General features: G+C 39.3%; 1 protein-coding gene across 5 annotated transcripts in view; it reads left to right on the top strand.

Annotated features, from left to right (window-relative positions):
- lin54 (lin-54 DREAM MuvB core complex component) overlaps positions 1-18,146 on the top strand; it is a 78,173-nt gene that overhangs the window by 43,708 nt on the left and 16,319 nt on the right. For all 5 annotated transcript variants that reach the window (XR_007955829.1, XM_052009572.1, XM_052009591.1 and 2 more), the window contains exons 7-11: positions 3,933-4,003; positions 9,408-9,605; positions 10,917-11,008; positions 12,063-12,134; positions 16,717-16,819. Coding sequence is in view for 4 of the 5 variants with exons in the window: in XM_052009572.1 (XP_051865532.1) it covers positions 3,933-4,003; positions 9,408-9,605; positions 10,917-11,008; positions 12,063-12,134; positions 16,717-16,819 (536 nt within the window). In the remaining variant the exon portion in view is untranslated. The remainder of the gene's footprint in view (positions 1-3,932; positions 4,004-9,407; positions 9,606-10,916; positions 11,009-12,062; positions 12,135-16,716; positions 16,820-18,146) is intronic.

The raw sequence follows: 18,146 nt of genomic DNA, 5'->3' as shown, positions 1-18,146 counted from the left end.
GTTTACAAGGAGCAATAAATATCTAATAGTTCTAGATGAGGAGTAATAAATCATTTTTGTGAACTCATTTAGTGAGCTGTAATGCTTAGCTTTATTTTGGCATAAGATCTTCTTATTTAAAAAAGATCTATGCACTTTCTGAAAACCAGTATTTAGGTTTTGTTCACATTCTCAAGTTTATTGAGGCAGAATAAATGTTATTGATTTTTTTTATAATTTGGAAGTATGGAGAACTTTTGCTTTCCTCTATCTTGCAAAATATTTGGCATACTATAAAGGGTAATTGATTTGTGTCAGAATTTGTAATAAATTTATTAAGTTTTCAGAAATTTTAAGCCTAAATAATGTGTGATCATTTGCTGCTCAATGAGAATAATTCACCATTATTAATGAAATATTGTGCAGTGATGAAAGCAGAGCCTGAAGGAAGGGACAAAATTGATATTATCTGCCTGACTTTGGGCTTAGAGGTGTTTATTAGAGACCTTTTGACTAATTAGGGAAACTTTAGATGCATTCTAAAAGACTACCGTAATTGTTTCAAAACCAAACACTTCATTCCAGGGTGTTGGGGGAAGGGGAGAAACTTTGTACTCAAACACTTTTTATTTCTGGGGTCTTTCACAATTTTAGTTTTCAATATGTCTGCCTTTTCTGGGGCCTCATTTCTAATGTTATTGTAAATAATCTTTTATCCTCCTGTCCACAACTGTTGTCATTCTGCTCATCCATAACGTTCTCACCTTCAAATTACCATTACCATTATCATTCTTAAGCTCGTGAATATATGGCACCTGCTGAATCTGTCTTTGCATCCTTCCGTTTGAAGCTTAAGTCACTTTTCAGTGCTGCCATAGTTTTCAAATGGTTCCAATTCAAATTGCAGATGATATCCACTGTGGTCATCATCCCTCCATGACCTCTCTGCATTCTTTGGCATAGTTGGCATCCAAATCGATCACTGTTCCTTCCTGGCATGGAAAACCTGCTTGATTTATTTTGCACACCAAACATTATCCTTTACATCTGTTCTATGCCAATATGTCTGCCCTTAGCAACAACATCCACATCATCCTCAAGACGTGGTCCATTTTCATACTTATTCTGGCAATTTGCAGTTTCACCTCAACCAACTTTTGAGATTGCTGTGTTGCTTCTCTATTCTGAAACTGCTTGTCTATTGTGCAGTTTTCCCTCATTTAAAGACTCGGGGGTGGCTTGCTTTTAGATAGAGCTGGCATGGACTCAATGAGCTAAATGTGCTCCTCCTAAGCTAATATTTCTGCAATTCTGTGAGACTGATACCAACTCCAGATATCCTTTGCTATGGTCCAGCTACATGCTATACCAGACTGCTGACAATCTTGTCTTTCCTATTTTGATCTCAAGTTGACTTTAAAAGGATCCATCACAGTTTGCCATCCATCATTTGAGTAACTTGGCCACCTTTTATGCTAGAATCACCAGCAATTAAAACCCTCAGTAATGGCTTGTTACAGCTAAATTCCAATGTTCTTGTTCTCTCTTTTATGTTGACTTTATTTCATTCCCTCCCGAGCCCCACCCCAAAAGTTTGTTGGTCTCCTAACTCTTAATGGATGGATGGCAAACTGTGATGAATCCTTTTAAAGTCAACTTGAGATCAAAATAGGAAATACAAGATCCTGCTCAACCTTCATTCCATCCTTCCTGACCTATATTGCCTTCTAATCACTAATACCTCCAATCTAAACTTTTCGTTTTTGTAATTAAGTGGTGCATCCCATCCTGTTCTGTAATTTCCTTCAGCCTTGAAGTCATCAGCCTTTTCTTTGTTACTCTTTGGTCTTTTGTGCATTAGTATTGATGCACTGGAATTACTTCACAAGACTCCCCTACCTTGCTTTCCCTTTAGGCCTGCTTTTGATCACCTACAAATGTCCTTGGCTCAATTATATTTTTAAGGTTGCCCCATTGTCTGGATGGTTTTCTATATGAATGTAAATAACTGCTATTGAATTTGAGATTAAAATTTTTGGCAGTTTTATTATCTGTGTAAGCTTAGGAATAGAAAGTGCTCCATTTATTGTTAGTTTTACAGCTTGTGCTTTTGGTTATCTTTTCTATTGTATTTAAGCCGCTGGGTTTGAGGACCAGGTCCAATTGTTTTATTTTTGGTTTGTTTTGATTACACTGGGCTTCTTCAAATTCAAGGTGGGGAAATAAATATGGAGAAAATTGACCATACAAACTACAAGCTAAACGAGGAATAATGTAACAGTAATTCTGAAGTAGTGTAATGCACCTCGGGGCACTTACAATGCCTGCAGTGCCCACTGGCGTTTTACATGACCTCTGACGAGCACTTTTTTTGGAATGCTGCTGCTATTATTCAGTACTCACTTAATTATGTAGCATAACTGGAATGAGCATTGGGTATTAAAGTAGTACATTCACTGGCTGTTAAGCTCAATACTTCAGTTTCTCCTTGAGTTCTTCAGGATGTCAGTGTAAATAAAGGTGCCTGGAGTAATCAGTAATGAGCATAATCCCTTTACTGGCGCAGTGATGTTTTGAATTTTATTTAACTGGAGTGTTGTCAGAAAAAAACCGATAGCGACCCACACAAGGAGATTTTAGGGCAGGTGAAGTAGGTTTGGTGGAATGTGTTTAAGGAGAGACAGCCGCAGGGAACTTGAAGGGGAGAATTCCAGATTTTGGGCCTATGCAGTTGATGTTTTTACAGAAGCATATTACAGAGCATTTACCATGCTTAAATAGGCTTTGTGGGTGAGAATGGGTGGGCTGGATGCAGGAGAGAACATGTTAGTTCCAGATTGCAATGTTTTCTTTAGCTTTTAATATTTCAAACCATGGTGTTAAAGAGAGGCTTTTGACCCATCATGTCTGAGAGAGCCATCACAGTTTCATTTTCCTGTACCTTTTTTTTTGGAAAAAAATGAATAGTGCAGTAATCCATGTCTCTTTTAAGTGCAATAATGGATTCAGCTTCCACTATTTCTGCAGATTATTCCATGGCCTAATGACATGCTGAGGCAGGATTATACTCCAAAATCTACTCCAGTACTGAGCCCTTTGGCAAGATGTTGGAATGGTGCTGCTTATGGAGCAGCAGAAAAATTTGAACAGTGTCTTCCTGATTTACATACTTCAATGTACATTTTTTTGTTACTGGGATTGGTGTCCAATTTAAGCACAGGTGCACACTGTTATTCTTACAGGAAAATAGTGTTTTAAATATAAATTCTAGCTTCTACCTTCATGGAGATTTTAAAATTTTATTGATTCTTGGGTAAGTTGAAATGGTTTTCTTAAACATAGCTTTTATTTTTTATGTGCCCAGTCTATATCCTCTGAAGTTAAGTCCTTTTCACTGCTAACAATGCTCTCTCTTAACATTCTCTGCAAATTTCCAGACAATAGTTTAGAAAAGCTTCGGTCTTTAGTCCTTCTATGGGATGTGTAATAGAAGGCCTTTCAAGAAATATATAAGAAGATAATAAACATTATTCCAAAGGATGTAAAGGTAAATTAAGATGAGGAGAAGGGATGTAAAGGGCAAGGTCTTGGTTCATTTGAGTGGCATTTGATACCAAGAAGGAGATCTGTAACTTAGTATGGAAAGAGGAGGCTGGAGGGCTGAACAGATTATCTCATCTAAACCATAAACTTGAAATTTTTGAAATAATTTACGTTTTTTTAAGATGCAGTTAGGAATATAGTTTTACATTTTAAATTTGATTCTTGAACTCCCTAGCTGTTTATGAAGAATATATTTTCAAGCCTTCAAAACCTCTGCATATTACCAGTGATTAATAACATTTTTACGCAAACCAATTTTTCATTTAATGTAGAGTAGCAATACAATGTTTTAAAATATTTAAGAGTAAGTTTTCTATTTTGTCTTACAACACTTTGTTTTTCTCAACCAGCTAAGACTGTTGTACTGAATCCACAAGTTCGCATGTCTGTTCCAATTGCACCAGCACAGAATATAAAAAATGTGAGTAATATATGTCAAATGCTACAGTGCAGTTTGCCTCGTTATCTATGGTGCTGTCACCAATGACAGTAATAGGCTTGTTGAATCTGATTTTTTTTTCCCCTTCAAAAGATCATGTTGACTCGGTCTAATCATCATATGAATCTCTGTATTCCACTTCATTCCTTGATGGATTCCAGCATTTTTTTTTTACAACTGATGTCCGACTAACTGGTCTGTAGTTCCCAGTTTTGTCTCAATCCTTTCTTAAATAGTTGTGATACATTTACTACCTTGCATCTATTGAGTTTATGCCAGAATTTAAGGAACTTCAGGAGATCATCGTTAATTCATTCATTAACTCTGCAACTATCTCTTTTTGAACCTTGGAGTACAGGCTATTGGGTCGAGGAGATGTCAGGTTTAAGGCCCCTTCATTTTGGTATCTTTTAGTGACATTACCTTAATTTCTTTACCATGAATGGACTCTTGGTTCCCTTCTTTCTGCTGCAGTTACTGGGTCTTCTACAGTGAAAAATATTTATTTAATGCCTCTTCCATTTTCTTATTTCCTCTCCTTTGAATACAAGACTCCAAGACAGCCACAGTTATATTTACTATTACTTTTTAAATAGCCATAAAATATTATGAAATCTTTCAGCCAAATACAGAATCTTTCTTAACATTCCTATTGAACTTCAAGCTCACAATATTTCTTAGCGGACTTTTACTTGATTAATCATGTTTCCATAACTTTCCCAATCCTCTTATTTAATGCTATTTTCAGCAAGGTTACATACTAGACCTTGTATTGGGAAATGGCCAGGTGATCAGAGTTTGCGGGAAAGCATTTTGGGACAGTGATCATAACTCCATGTTTTCAAATAGTTATGGATAAAGATAACACTGGACCTTGGGGATGTGTGGGGGTGGGGCACATGGAGAGTGTTTAGTGTTAAACTGGGGAAAGACCTATTACAACAGTATTAGGCAGGAGCTGGGGAGAGTGGATTGGGAGCAGCTGTTACTGGGTAAGTATTCATCTGATATGGGAGTTGTTTAAAGGCCAGCTGATCAGAATTCCGGACGTATTCCCATGACGAAGAAAGACAAGGATGGCAGGGTTTGGGAAGCTTGGATGACAAGAGCTATTGCATATTTAGTCAAAGAGAAAACTGAAGCATATGTAAGGTTTAGAAAGCTGAAGTTGGGCAGGGCCATTGAGGAATAGAAGGGAAACACACAAATACTTAAACAAGGAATCATGAGGGCTAAAAGGGGTCATAAATGTCCTTGGCAAAGTGGCCATAAATGTCCTTGGCAAGTAGGATTAAAGAGAATCCCAAGGAAAAGGTAGGACAAAGGAGGGATTTCATGCCTGGAGCCAGAGGAAGTGGGCAGAGTACTCAATATTTGTCAAGGAGAAGAAAATTGAGGATAGCTAGATCAGGGAAGGGTATGCTGGTATTCTAGGGCGTGTTGATTTCAAGGAGGAGGAGGAGGAGGTGGTGTCAGGCCTCTTAAAGAACATTGAAGTGGATAAGTCTCCAGGGCCTGATGGGGATCTATCCCAAGTTATTGAGAAAGGCAAGAGTGGAGATTGTTGGGTTCTTGACAGATTTTTGTATCTTCTTTAGCTACAAGCCATGTCCCAGAGGACTGGAGAATAGCCAATGTTGTTCCTCTGTTTAAGAAGGCAATAAAGACAAACCAGGAAATTAAAGGTCAGTGAGCCTTGCATCAGTGATAGGGAAAGTATTGAAGAATTTCTTGGGAATAGGATGTACTCACATATGGAAAAGCATAGACTTATTAGGGATAGTCAGCATGGCTTTGTGCAGGGGCTGTCATGTCTTACAAACTTGACTGAGTTTTTTGAGGAGGTGATAAAGATGATTTGAGGGTAGGACAGTGGATGTTGTATGCAAGGGCTTTAGTAAAGCTTGTGACAATGTCCCTCATGGTAGACTAATCCAGAAGATTAAGGCACATGGGATCTGTGGAGACTTGGTAGATTGGATTCAGAATTGACTTGGCCATAGAAGACTGAGATTAGTGGTGGTGGAGTGCTGTGACTGGAGGTCTGTGACCAGTGATGTTCTGCAAGGATCAGTGCTGGGACCTCTGTTTGTGATATTTGGACAAAAATATAAATGGGCTGGTTAGCAAGTTTGCAGATGTCACAAAAATTGGAGGAGTCATGGATTTTGAGGAAGGATGTCAAAGGATTCAACAGGATATAGACCGGTTGGAAATATGGGCAGAGAAATGGCAGATGAGTTTAGTCCGGACAAGTGAGGTGTTGCACTTTGGAAGGTCAAATGTAAGAGGAAAATATCCAGTAAATGACAGGACCCTGGGGAGCATGTACAGAGGGATCTTGGGGTGCAAGTTCACAGCTCCCTGAAAGTGGCAACACAAGTAGATAGGGTGATAAAGAAGGCATATGGCATGCTTGCCTTTATCAGTCAGGGTGTTGTATAAACGTCAGGAAGTCGTGTTACAGCTACATAAAACTTTGGTTACATCACATTTGGAGTATTGTGTGCAATTCTGGTCACCGCATTACAGGAAGGATGTGGAAGTTCTGAAGGTGCTGTAGAAGAGGTTCATCAGGATGTTGCCTGTATTAGAAGGAGAGATTGGATAAACTTGGATTGTTTTCACTGGAGTGTCAGAGGCTGAGGGGTGACCTGACAAAAGTGTATAAAATTATGAGAGACATAGACTAGATAGTTGGAGTCTGCTTCCCAAGGTGGAAATATCAAATTCTGGAGGACATGCATTTAAGGGGGAAAATTTAAAAAGGAGATTAAGAGACAAGTTCTTTTTATGCACTGATAGGTGCCTGGAGCGCGCTGCCAGGGGTGGTGGTAAAAGCGGGTATGATAACAATGTTTAAGAGGCATTTAGAGACATGAATAGGCAGGGAATGGAGGGTTATAGACTATATGCAGGCATACACGCAGCTTAAATTGGCATCATGGTCAGCACAGGCGTCAAGGGCCGAAGGATCTATTCCTGTGCCGTACATTCCTGTTAATAATAATGTTATTCCTGTTCTAAATTCTAATAGTATTCTTAACTTCAGTAAGCTAAGGATGGGTTATTTTCCTTCATTTTTTTCAGTGGGGTGTATTTGAGAATTTAAAAATAGTTAGGATGCCTGCCATTGTTTCTGTACTGACAAAACTTAGTCTGTTTTTCTCGTTTACTTTATCCAATTCACCACTTGTATCTTACATGCAGGCTCTATTCAAGTTCATGATTCTAATGTCCAATTGAGTTATGTTCCTCTTGATCTGCATAAGATGTTCTTTCCATCATATTGTGATCATTTTTTCTTGGAGGAATCCAGGTGCTGAGATTACAAATTATTCTTGATGTAAAGAGACAGGGTTAAATTAAAATACCCTTTTTGTTTTGGTTAGTTCCTTAATGTATTGTTCCAAAACAAAAACTTTCTAATGCACTCTATGAATGTATCCCTGGAACTACTTTTCACCAAGTAGCTTTCACGTCCTGATTATTTTGGTCTCCAACCACAATGCTCCTGATGGGGACCATGTAAACTTCATCCACCTGTGTTTTAGGTCCATCATGTCTACTCATTGACAGAGCTTTCAAATTAGCTCTAATTTTCTTTCTGTCCATAACCCTGGACTTTATTTGTTCCTTCAAGTACTTATCTAAATCTCTTAACATTTAAGTATTTAAAATGAATTATTATATCACTGCATAATCTTTCTCTTGTTCTTTTGTTGGTTATCTCTATTCAAGTTAACATCCCTTCTGTTGGAAATAGTTTCTCTTTATTAACAAAATGACAAAAGACACTGCAGATACTGGAATCTGGAATAAAAACAGAACGCTGGGATCCGTGTTTTCAGTGGGTCAAGCAGCATCTGTGAAGACGAGGTACAAGTCAACATTTGAGGTCAAGACCCTGCATCAAGACTGGGAAGAAGAAGGATTGCCAGTATGTAGCAGCAGGTGGGGTGGGATAGAGTCTGGTATGTGATAGGTAGAACGAGATGGGAGGGGATGATGGACAGATGGAACCAGTTAGGGAAAGGTGGGGTGAGACAAATTTGTCTCACCCCACCCAGCTGGTTCCATCTGCTCATTATTCCCTCCCTATCTGGTTCCACTTGTCACATACTAGGCTCTATTCCCCTCCTGCCATGCTGCTATACTGGCAATTTTTCCTCTTCCTCTCGGCCCTGATGCAGGGTCTCATCTCAGTGTTGATTGTACGTTTTACCTTCATAGATGTTACTTGAGCTATTGAGTTCTTCCAGCATTCTGCCTTTCTCCTTATCAACAGTTTTGATGGGATAAATAGTTTTGAACAATATCTAATTTCCTTTAGAAACCATAGAAAAACTACAGCACAGAAAACAGGCCATTCGGCTCTTCTAGTCTGTGCCGAAACATTATTTGGCTAGTTCCATTTACCTGCCCCCAGCCCATACCCCTCCAGACCTCTCTCATCCATGTATCTATCCAATTTACTCTTAAAAGTTAAGAGCGAGCCCGCAGTTACCAAATCAGATGGCTGGGAAACAGTGGACAACTCTGGCCACCATTTTTCCATAAGGATGACAAAATCTTTATGCTGGGAAGGACATCTACATTTTATCTAGCCTTTCCATGTAAAGAATCTTTCATACCAACCATTTGAACAAAGGTAAACTGCCAGTTTTTGATGTACAAAAGACCACCCCACTATTTTTCACTCCACAGATGTGGGTGTACTTTTGTTTTATTTTAATTTTTTTTTTCTCTCCTTTTGTCTTTAACCTGTTGAAGTAATTGTTACCTTTTACTGTTTTAGCTTGTACCCCATCACAAACAATCCTTCCCTCCCTGCAACTTGCATCACACTTGTATTCTCTCTTTTCCAGTTCAGATGGAGGATCCTTGCTCTGCAATATCAAGTGTTCCTCTCTGCACAGATGCTGCATGACCTGCTGCTGGATGCTTTGAGCATCTATTTTTGTGTCAGATTTCCAGCAGCTGCAGTTTTAAAAAAAATTTCAATTACTATTCTAGTAAATCTAGTCTGAACTCTGAGATTTTGTCATCCTTATGGAAAAATGGTGGCCAGAGTTGTCCACTGTTTCCCAGCAAAGTCTAATAAAAGTTTACCATTTCTTTCCTCTGTACCTTTTGCTTCATTTTGTTAAGCCCAGGATCCTGAATGCCTTGGACAGTCTTCCTGCGATCTTCAACTTGTGTTCTTTTGGCTTCTTTTCCTGTATCCCTTTCATATCATCTCTCATTTTTCTGACCTAAAATGATTTGGTTTGTAGCATTAAATTTCATTTGATTTATGTCTACGTAATTTACCTGTCTTCCTAAATTTGTTTGTTATTAATTGCATTCAAGTATTTAAACAGTTGTTTTGTATTTCTGGCTTCAGGTAGTTCCCAAACCAATTGCCGGCACTACACAAATGGTTACCACCAGCCAGCCCCAACAGAGACTCATTATGCCTGCAACCGCATTACCACAGATCCAACCCAATTTAACAAACCTCCCACCAGGCACTGTTTTGGCACCAGCCCCTGGAGCTGGCAGCATGGGATATGCAGTAGTCCCAGCTCAGTACGTTACACAGGCAAGTAAAACAGTCCATTTGTAAGGGCATAATAAACCAGAGTTATTTTAAGATGATGAATGTAACAATTCAACTTTTATCTTAAACACCCAGGAGATATTGTAATGTTATTTAAGACCTGTTCTAGCACTGAATTCCAATGTATCATACATTCTACTGGGATATGCTGAGGGCAATGCCTGGTTTTAAAAATCTTAAGTGGAGGTCTTGGTGAACCACGCAGCCTTCCTTCCATTTCTAGCCAAGAATATTCTGGACCAGTGTTCTTTGGTTTTATGTAGAGTAAAATTATCCCTATTCCCTGATTTATTTTCATTCATCTTGATGAATAGAACAATGTCTTTTGGTTCTTCTTAGTACATTTCCTTGCTTTGAAAGCAATGTGAGCTCATTGTGCAGTGGCTTCCATGCAGAGAAAATTATTACGTTTTAATGAATGGACAGTTTCTTCCCAATCAGCACGTCAGCCACTTGTAGTGTTTTGTATATGATCAAATGGAGCAAATGGTAATGGCAAATACTAGAAATTTTAATTGTTGTAGGTAAAATGCTCTTTCAGAACAGTTTTGGTGAAGGGATTGTACCCACAAATTCTAAACACTTCTATAAAAATTGCATGTCTCATTTGAAGAGATATTATCACTCTTATAATTATAGAATGATAACTGCTTTGGAAAATGCTAACCAATAGATTACCATTGCTTGAACTACTTACTAACGATCCTGTAGTGTATTCTTCGATTATATAATGTTGCTGACCAGTCATTCAGTAGCGGCACCCTCATCTCCCAATTCCGGCTTAATTAGAGACCTCGGCACAAAATCTAGACTAGGCACTACTCGCCACCACTGCCTCTAGTCACCACCTCTCCCTGTCCCTTGCCCTTCCCTTACCTGTCTCTTTCTCTCACTTTCGTTCGCTCACTCACTGGCTACCTCCCAGTACCCCACATATGACCGCGACCGCGCTTGCTCACTCCCTCCTGTTCCCACCCCTGCTGATTCAAATGCAAATCTGTTTACAAAAAAATATTTACTTTTGACATATGCAATTGAATTGCTTCTCCTGCAGGAACCTTTCTATGAAGGACAGATGGTGCAACAAGGTCCAATGAAATTAAACTTTTAATTGAGAAGTGAAGAAAAATTGAAAGAATTTCATTTCTTAATGTGTTCTCAAAAGGAACTGTTATATTCTAGTGATGTATTCATGGTTTAAAGAAAACTGTTGTAGATTATACCTGGTAATAGGAAATGGGCAGGAAAACTGTCAAGATATGCAACAAGTAATTTAGTTTCTCTTTTCATTAGTTACAACAGACCTCCTATGTTTCAATATCAAGTAACAATGGATTTTCTGGAACATCCAACATCCAGACTCAAGCGAAACTGCCAATCAATGGGTAAGTCATTGTATTAATTCGCAGGGTTACATAGAACTATATAAAAAGCATAAATGGCCAGAGTAACAGGCATTTTGTTCCACCAGTCAGCATCAGTAGAGCTTTATTGCTGAACTTGAGCTTCCTCCCAAACTGTTTCATATAATTCTGCCTTCTGTTCCATTCTCTATGTGACTCCCTTAAATCCATCTCTATTGTTTATTCCAACCACTCCATAAGCAAAAGCACTTTCTCTTGAATTTCCTGTTTAATTTCTTAGTGACTACCTTCGATCAAAGGCTACTAATTTTGCTTTTGCCCATATGTGAAAACATTCTCTACTGTCTTCCATGATCAAAATCCTTTTTCTTAACCCATATCAGTAACTTTCTGTACAGCAAACTACTCAAGTGATGGGTAGTGATTATATGTTTGTATTAACTGATATTATCCACTGAACTTAGGTTTTTTTTCAGACCAAGTGAAATTCATTGCTATCTGGACATTCATTCTTTCCTCTAGCAGGATATTGATGTAAAACATAAATGTAATCCTGCAAATGGGTTGATAGAGAGAATGTTTAATTTATTGATATTTGTCCTCCTGATTTTATTGACTGAGCTGCATTTGTGGATACAGTGCCTCTGCTACTCTGGGCTGAAATCAGGTCATCTGTCTGGTGGCTCACAAAATTAAATCACTTTTCCAATTATAATTCATGGGATTTTTACTGCCATTTTGAAAATATCAACTTGATTGAGCTGATCATTTGTTGAGACATTGCTTTAATTGGTAGTATGACCTCAGTGATTGTGGAAGCAATTCCACACTAATGTTTTCAAATAGAAATTTTTTGGGAAAAAAAATAAAGTTAAAGGAACAGATTGAACAAAATATAAACTTTTTGGGCTAAACGAAGAATATCTCCTGACCAATAAATTCTGTGCATGTTGAATTAATTCTGCTTTATTATCTGTAATTTCAACATTAAGCAGCATGGAATTATTCATTAGCTGGTATTGGTTTTCTCTTTCCACTTTCTTACTTTCTCTTTCCCGCTCTCCCTTTTATGCAGATCAACCACGTCAGAATCAGGATCACGGCCTAGGAAACCTTGTAATTGTACCAAGTCTCAGTGCCTCAAACTGTAAGTGAGAAGTTTTCGGACTTCATGCCAAACATAGATTGCCTCTTTTTTGAATGTTGACTGAAACCAGAGTACCAAAATCCCCAATCTCCAACCTTTTCCAAAGGCAGAGAAAGAATGGCAGGGTGAAGGAACCATGGGTGACAAGAGAGGTGGAACAACTAGTTAGGAGGAAGAAGGCAGCATACATAAGGTGTAGGCAGCAAGGATCAGATAGGGCTCATGAGAAATATAAGGTAGCAAGGAAGGAACTTAAGAAGGGGCTGAGGAGAGCAAGAAGGGGACATGAAAAGGCCTTGGCGAGTAGGTTTAGGGAAAATCCCAAGGCTTTTTTCACTTATGTGAAGAGCAGAAGGATAACGAGAGTAAAGGTAGGACTGATTAGAGATAAAGGTGGGAAGATGTGCCTGGAAGCTGTGGAAGTGGGTGAGGTTCTCAATGAATACTTCTCTTCAGTATTCACCAAGGAGAGGGGCCTTGATGATGTTCTAGAGCATGTAGATATCGAGAGAGAGGATGTGTTGGAGCTGTTAGAAAATATTAGGACAGTCCCCGGGGCCTGATGGAATATTCCCCAGGCTGCTCTGTGAGGTGAGGGAGGAGATTGCTGAACCGTTGGCTAGGATCTTTGAGTCCTCGTTGGCCACGGGAATGGTACTGGAGGATTGGAAGGTGGCAAATGTTGTCCCCTTATTCAAAAAAGGTAGTAGGGATAGTCCAGGGAATTATAGGCCAGTGAGCCTTACGTCTGTGGTGAGCAAGCTGTTGGAAAGGATTCTTAGAGATAGGATCTATGAGCATTTAGAGAATCGTGGTCTGATTAGGGACAGCCAGCATGGCTTTGTGAAGGGCAGATCATGTCTCACAAGCCTGATAGGATTCTTTGAGGAGGTGACCAGGCAGATTGATAAGCGTAGTGCAGTAGATGTGGTCTACGTGGATTTTAGTAAGGCATTTGACAAGGTTCCACATGGTAGGCTTCTTCAGAAGGTCAGAGGGCATGGGATCCAGGGAGGCTTGGCCGTGTGGATTAAAAATTGGCTTGCCTGTAGAAAGCAGAGGGTTGTGGTGCAGGGAGTGCATTCAGATTGGAGGGCTGTGACTAGTGGTGTCCCACAAGGATCGGTTCTGGGACCTCTACTTTTCGTGATTTTTATTAAGGACTTGGATGAGAGGATAGAAGGGTGGGTTGGCAAGTTTGCAGACGACACAAAGGTTGGTGGTGTTGTGGATAGTGTGGAACATTGTTGAAGATTATAGAGGGACATTGATAGGATGCAGAGCTGGTCTGAGAAGTGGCAGATGGAGTTCAATCCAGAGAAGTGTGAGGTGGTACACTTAGAAAGGACAAACTACAAGGCGGAGTACAAAGTTAATAGCAGGATTCTGGGTAGTGTGGAGGAGCAGAGGGATCTGGGGGTTCATATCCACTGATCACTGAAAGTTGCCTCACAGGTGGATAGGGTAGTTAATAAAGCTTATGGGATGTTGGCATTCATAAGCCATGGGATCAAGCCGCGAGGTATTGATGCAACTCTACAAAACTCTGGTTAGACCACACTTGGAGTACTGTCCAGTTCTGGTTGCCTCATTATAGGAAGGATGTGGAAGCGTTGGAAAGGCTGGAGAGGAGATTTACCAGGATGCTGCCTGGTTTGGAGAGTATGGATTATGAAGAGAGACTAAGGGAGCTAGGGCTTTACTCTTTGGAGAGAAGGAGGATGAGGGGAGACATGATAGAGGTATACAAAATGTTAAGAGGAATAGATAGAGTAGACAGTCAGCACCTCTTTCCCAGGGCACCAATGCTCAATACAAGAGGGCATGGCTTTAAAGTAACGGGGGAGAAGTTCAAGGGAGATATCAGAGGAAGGTTTTTTTACCCAGAGAGTGGTTGGGGCATGGAATGCGATGCCTGGGGTGGTGGTGGAGGCAGGTACATTGGTCACATTCAAAAGGTTGTTAGATAAGCATATGGAGGAATTTAAAGTAGAGGGATATGTGGGAGGAAGGGGTTAGATAGTCTTAGGCGAGGTTTAAAGGTCGGCACAACATTGTGGGCGAAGGACCTGTATTGTGCTGTACTGTTCTATGGTTCTCTTCCTTCCCTCATCCCACCTTAAACTACTGCAAGATGTATTGTAGAGCAGAATTTGCTCTGGGATGCTTCTGGGACCCCTGGTTTTACTCCCTTTCCAGATCAGGAGAGAGGCTCTTCTTGTTAATGTGCAAAAATGAGTTGAGCAAAGAAGTAGGACTTGTGAAAAATCACTCTCATTGGATTTAATAAACACAATTTTATAAGAAAAAATGTTTGAATCCTTTAGAGGTTTTTTAATTGTTGTTGACAAAGTAGGCAAGGAGAGAAGAATGTTCAAGAATGCATTTGATAAGATGTTACACAATGATGTTACATATGTTTGACCTAATGTCATTAGAATAATGTATCAGCAGGAATTTAAGGATTGGTAAGGGAAGGAAAATAAAAGTGTAACTGGTGGAGTGCCACAAAGGTTGTTGCTTGGGCCTCAGTAATCTAGATCAATATGTTATAAGCAAGGGTAAAAGATAATTTATCCTAGTTTGACAATACAAAGCTAGGTTTAAAAATGAGCTGTAGGTAGGACATGAAAGGATTGGTCAAAAAGTGGTAGAGTGAGTGTTATATGGGGTATTGTGACATGTGAGACCAGTAAGTGTTGCTATTTATTAGTGATGATTGCTTGCTGTATCTGCATGCACTTTGGACAGCAAATATTGGGTTAGGCTCCAGTATCAGAGGTTTGAATAAGGAAGTCTTGCTGCATATTACAGAGGATTCTGTTGAGACCACACTTTGTATAGATGGGGAACTGAGTTCTGTTGCCTGCAGTTCCTGTGCCATTTGGATATTTTGAGATGGTTTGTGAGTTCAGGAGGCTGACGTGTATAAGCAGTATCTTCCAGGCCACTGAGCTTAAAGTCAGGGGTTTCTAAGCTTAAGAGACAACTGGAGTCGACATTGAGCATAAGAGAGACTGAGGGTTTCCTGGACTGTATGTTCCAGGATGTGAACACAGCCACAAATTTTGGGATAGTAAATGGTTATCTGAAAGGGCAGGAATCTTCATAGCAGTGCCATTCTTAAACCAGTACTCAGCATTAGATAGGGGCTATAACACCTGAAGTGCAGCCCAGAACATGGGACAACTAGACTAAGGATGATTCAGGAAGGAACAATGAAGCGTAGGAAACCAGTAGTTAAAGGGAATTCTGTATAACTTATGACCTGCATTTTATGATTCCTTCCTGATGGCAGGATAGAGGATGCAGGTTATTCCACAAGAAAAAGAAATTATCTAGAGCTGATTTTAATTTTAGCACTACAATGAACTATGAAGGGAAGGATTGTAGCTCACGCAGTCAGGTTTTCAGGGCCTGGAGCGGAAATTAAAATGTATAGCCTCAAAAGATGGTAATCTCTGGATTGTTCCCAGTGCCACAGTCCTACAGACCATTTTTTAAAATGGTGAGAGATTCATGCTGAGATGGGGATCAGCAATGGTCTTGCTGAACAGCAGAGCAAGTGCAAGGGACTGAATTGCGGCGCCTCTTCTATTATGTTGCATTTTGTTACAGAACATTTGATGATGCTAACCTAATTGTTGTAATTTAGTTTTGTTTTATTTGATTACTTTACGTTCTTCTTGTATTGAATGGAGGGACTAATAGTACTAATGTAGTACTATTCCTGGGACGAGAGGGTTGTCCAGTCAAGAGAGGCTATATTTCTTGGAGTGTAGAAGAATGAGGGATGACCTTATTCAAGCACACAAGATCGTAAGGGGCTCGATAGGGTAGATGTTAAGATGTTTTCAGTAGTGGGAGAATCTCAAACAAGGGGACATAGATACAAGATGAAGGGCCTGTTATTTAAAATCTGAGGTGTATAGAAATTTCCTCTCTGAGTAGTGAATCTCTTAAATTGTCTGTTCAAAGGGTGTTGGAAGCTAGATCATTAGAAGTATTCAAGGTGGAGATAGGTAAATACTTGAAAGATTGAGGAATTGAGGGCTATGGGGAAACTGGCACAAGAGAAGTTGAGGCCAGCATGGATCAGCTATGATTGCACTGAATGGCAGGACAGGCTTGAAGGGCCTGGTCATCTACTCCTGCTCTTATTTTCTTGTGTTCTTGTATATGACAGCTAGGTATAACTCCTCCCACATATGGAGTTCTGTTAGTGTCTTCCTTTGTTGATCCCCTCCCCCAGCTGATCCATGGGTAAGAAGCAAGTGCAAATGGTGAAATTCATGACTTGAGCTGATCTGCTGGCTGGGAATTAAGCTGATCAGTTACACTCCATACAGGCAACTGCACTATGCCTTTTTCTCCTAGACCAGTTTGGAATGGGTGACAATTCCCTTTGTTGTATCTCTGCTTTACCTATATTGTAGTATCACTATAAAATACAAGTAAGAATTTTTGCGTTATCCAGGAATGGTGGACAATCTGAGGGTGTAATTGTCATTTGTGTTTATTTATGTGAATTTCTTCTATTTGATGTAAATCATCTTCAATCAATAAACATTTATTCATTTAGATACTGTGATTGCTTTGCAAATGGAGAATTTTGCAATAGTTGCAATTGTACCAACTGTTTTAACAATCTGGATCATGAAGCTGAGCGGCTAAAAGCAATAAAGGTGAGTGAGATTCCTTTCTGTACCTCTAACGCAAGGGTGCAATTTGTGTTACATTTTCAGGGCACTCTAGGGAACCTGCCAAGGATCCTTTTCATCATTAACCTATTTTCACCATGCTCACCTGACCCAACATCACCAATTTTAGAATGTATTACAACCATTATTATATTTTGTTGCCTTCCTGCCACCTCCCTCAATAACACTGAGGAACCCAGGCAAAGATGCACATGTACATAACAGATTACATGTGGATTTGGGTTGCTTATACTTTTCCAAAAGAGCTCATGAAAATTGGCTGTGTGGTGTGCACAGAACCCTTGAATTTGTCCCTTGGCAAAATACCAGTTACTTCAGAAAATCCAGTTTTAATTGTGAAATACACAGCAGAGGAGTGAAAAAGGATAAATGTGCTACTGTGATTATTTTATTTTCCTGGCTGTTAAGTCATTCTAACCTTCTGGAATTCTCACCACTGAACTTTGGATATTTATCAACAAAGTGCCTGAAGCTGCTTAAGAATAATGTATCTCTGTTGATTGTCTTCCAGTTCTTACCACTGGATTTTGAAGGCTTACGTCACTGTCCTGTGAGATGAAATATAAGAGAACTCAAACCTACTATCTGTTGTAATATGTTACGATGTCATTTACAAGTGGCTCTTTAATCCATGAGAAGAATTTACTATTTTTCTATACATAAACTGCAAGTTTATTTGGCTATTTGTGGAACATTTTTGTCTACCTACCTTTTTAGAGATTGTTCCCTCGTGTTTGTTGCTTGAATTCAGAATCCTCTGCAGGTCTGGCACTCTTGGGAATGCAATTTTGCTGGATTTTAGATTAAGTTTAAAAAAAAGTTGGAAAAGTTATGCACCTAGCAAATATTCTTCTTGTTATTCACTTCCAAAGTAACATCAGGCATTTCGAGCTGGCTCAGGTTGACTCCAATCGTGGGAATTAGATGAACATACTACTGTAAATGGAGCAACAAAGCTAGAGAATTAGCAGCTGGATGAACCTCCAACAATGTCTGGTATTTAGACAGCAGGATTTTGGACCTTGGACCTTTTTATTAGGCACAACTTGATTATATAGCAACCTTTGTCAAAACTTTGTAATTTTTCTTAAACTGTGATTTGTGATATTCACATGGTCTTAGTAACTTCTTAAGGATTAATGGTGTTGTGCAATAATTTATTTTTATAATCTGAAGGCCTGGATTGATAGTTCAGACAAAATTTGCTTCTCACCATAGAACCATGACTGTATGATTTCAGTATCTTTCAAAAATTTAAATATTAAATTTTAAAAAATCAATGAAAAGGAAG

The sequence above is a fragment of the Pristis pectinata genome, chromosome 2, assembly GCF_009764475.1.
Source record: "Pristis pectinata isolate sPriPec2 chromosome 2, sPriPec2.1.pri, whole genome shotgun sequence".
Classification (NCBI taxonomy): Eukaryota; Metazoa; Chordata; class Chondrichthyes; order Rhinopristiformes; family Pristidae; genus Pristis; species Pristis pectinata.
Note: the sequence above shows the minus strand (reverse complement) of the source record. Positions and strands in the feature narration are given on the sequence as shown.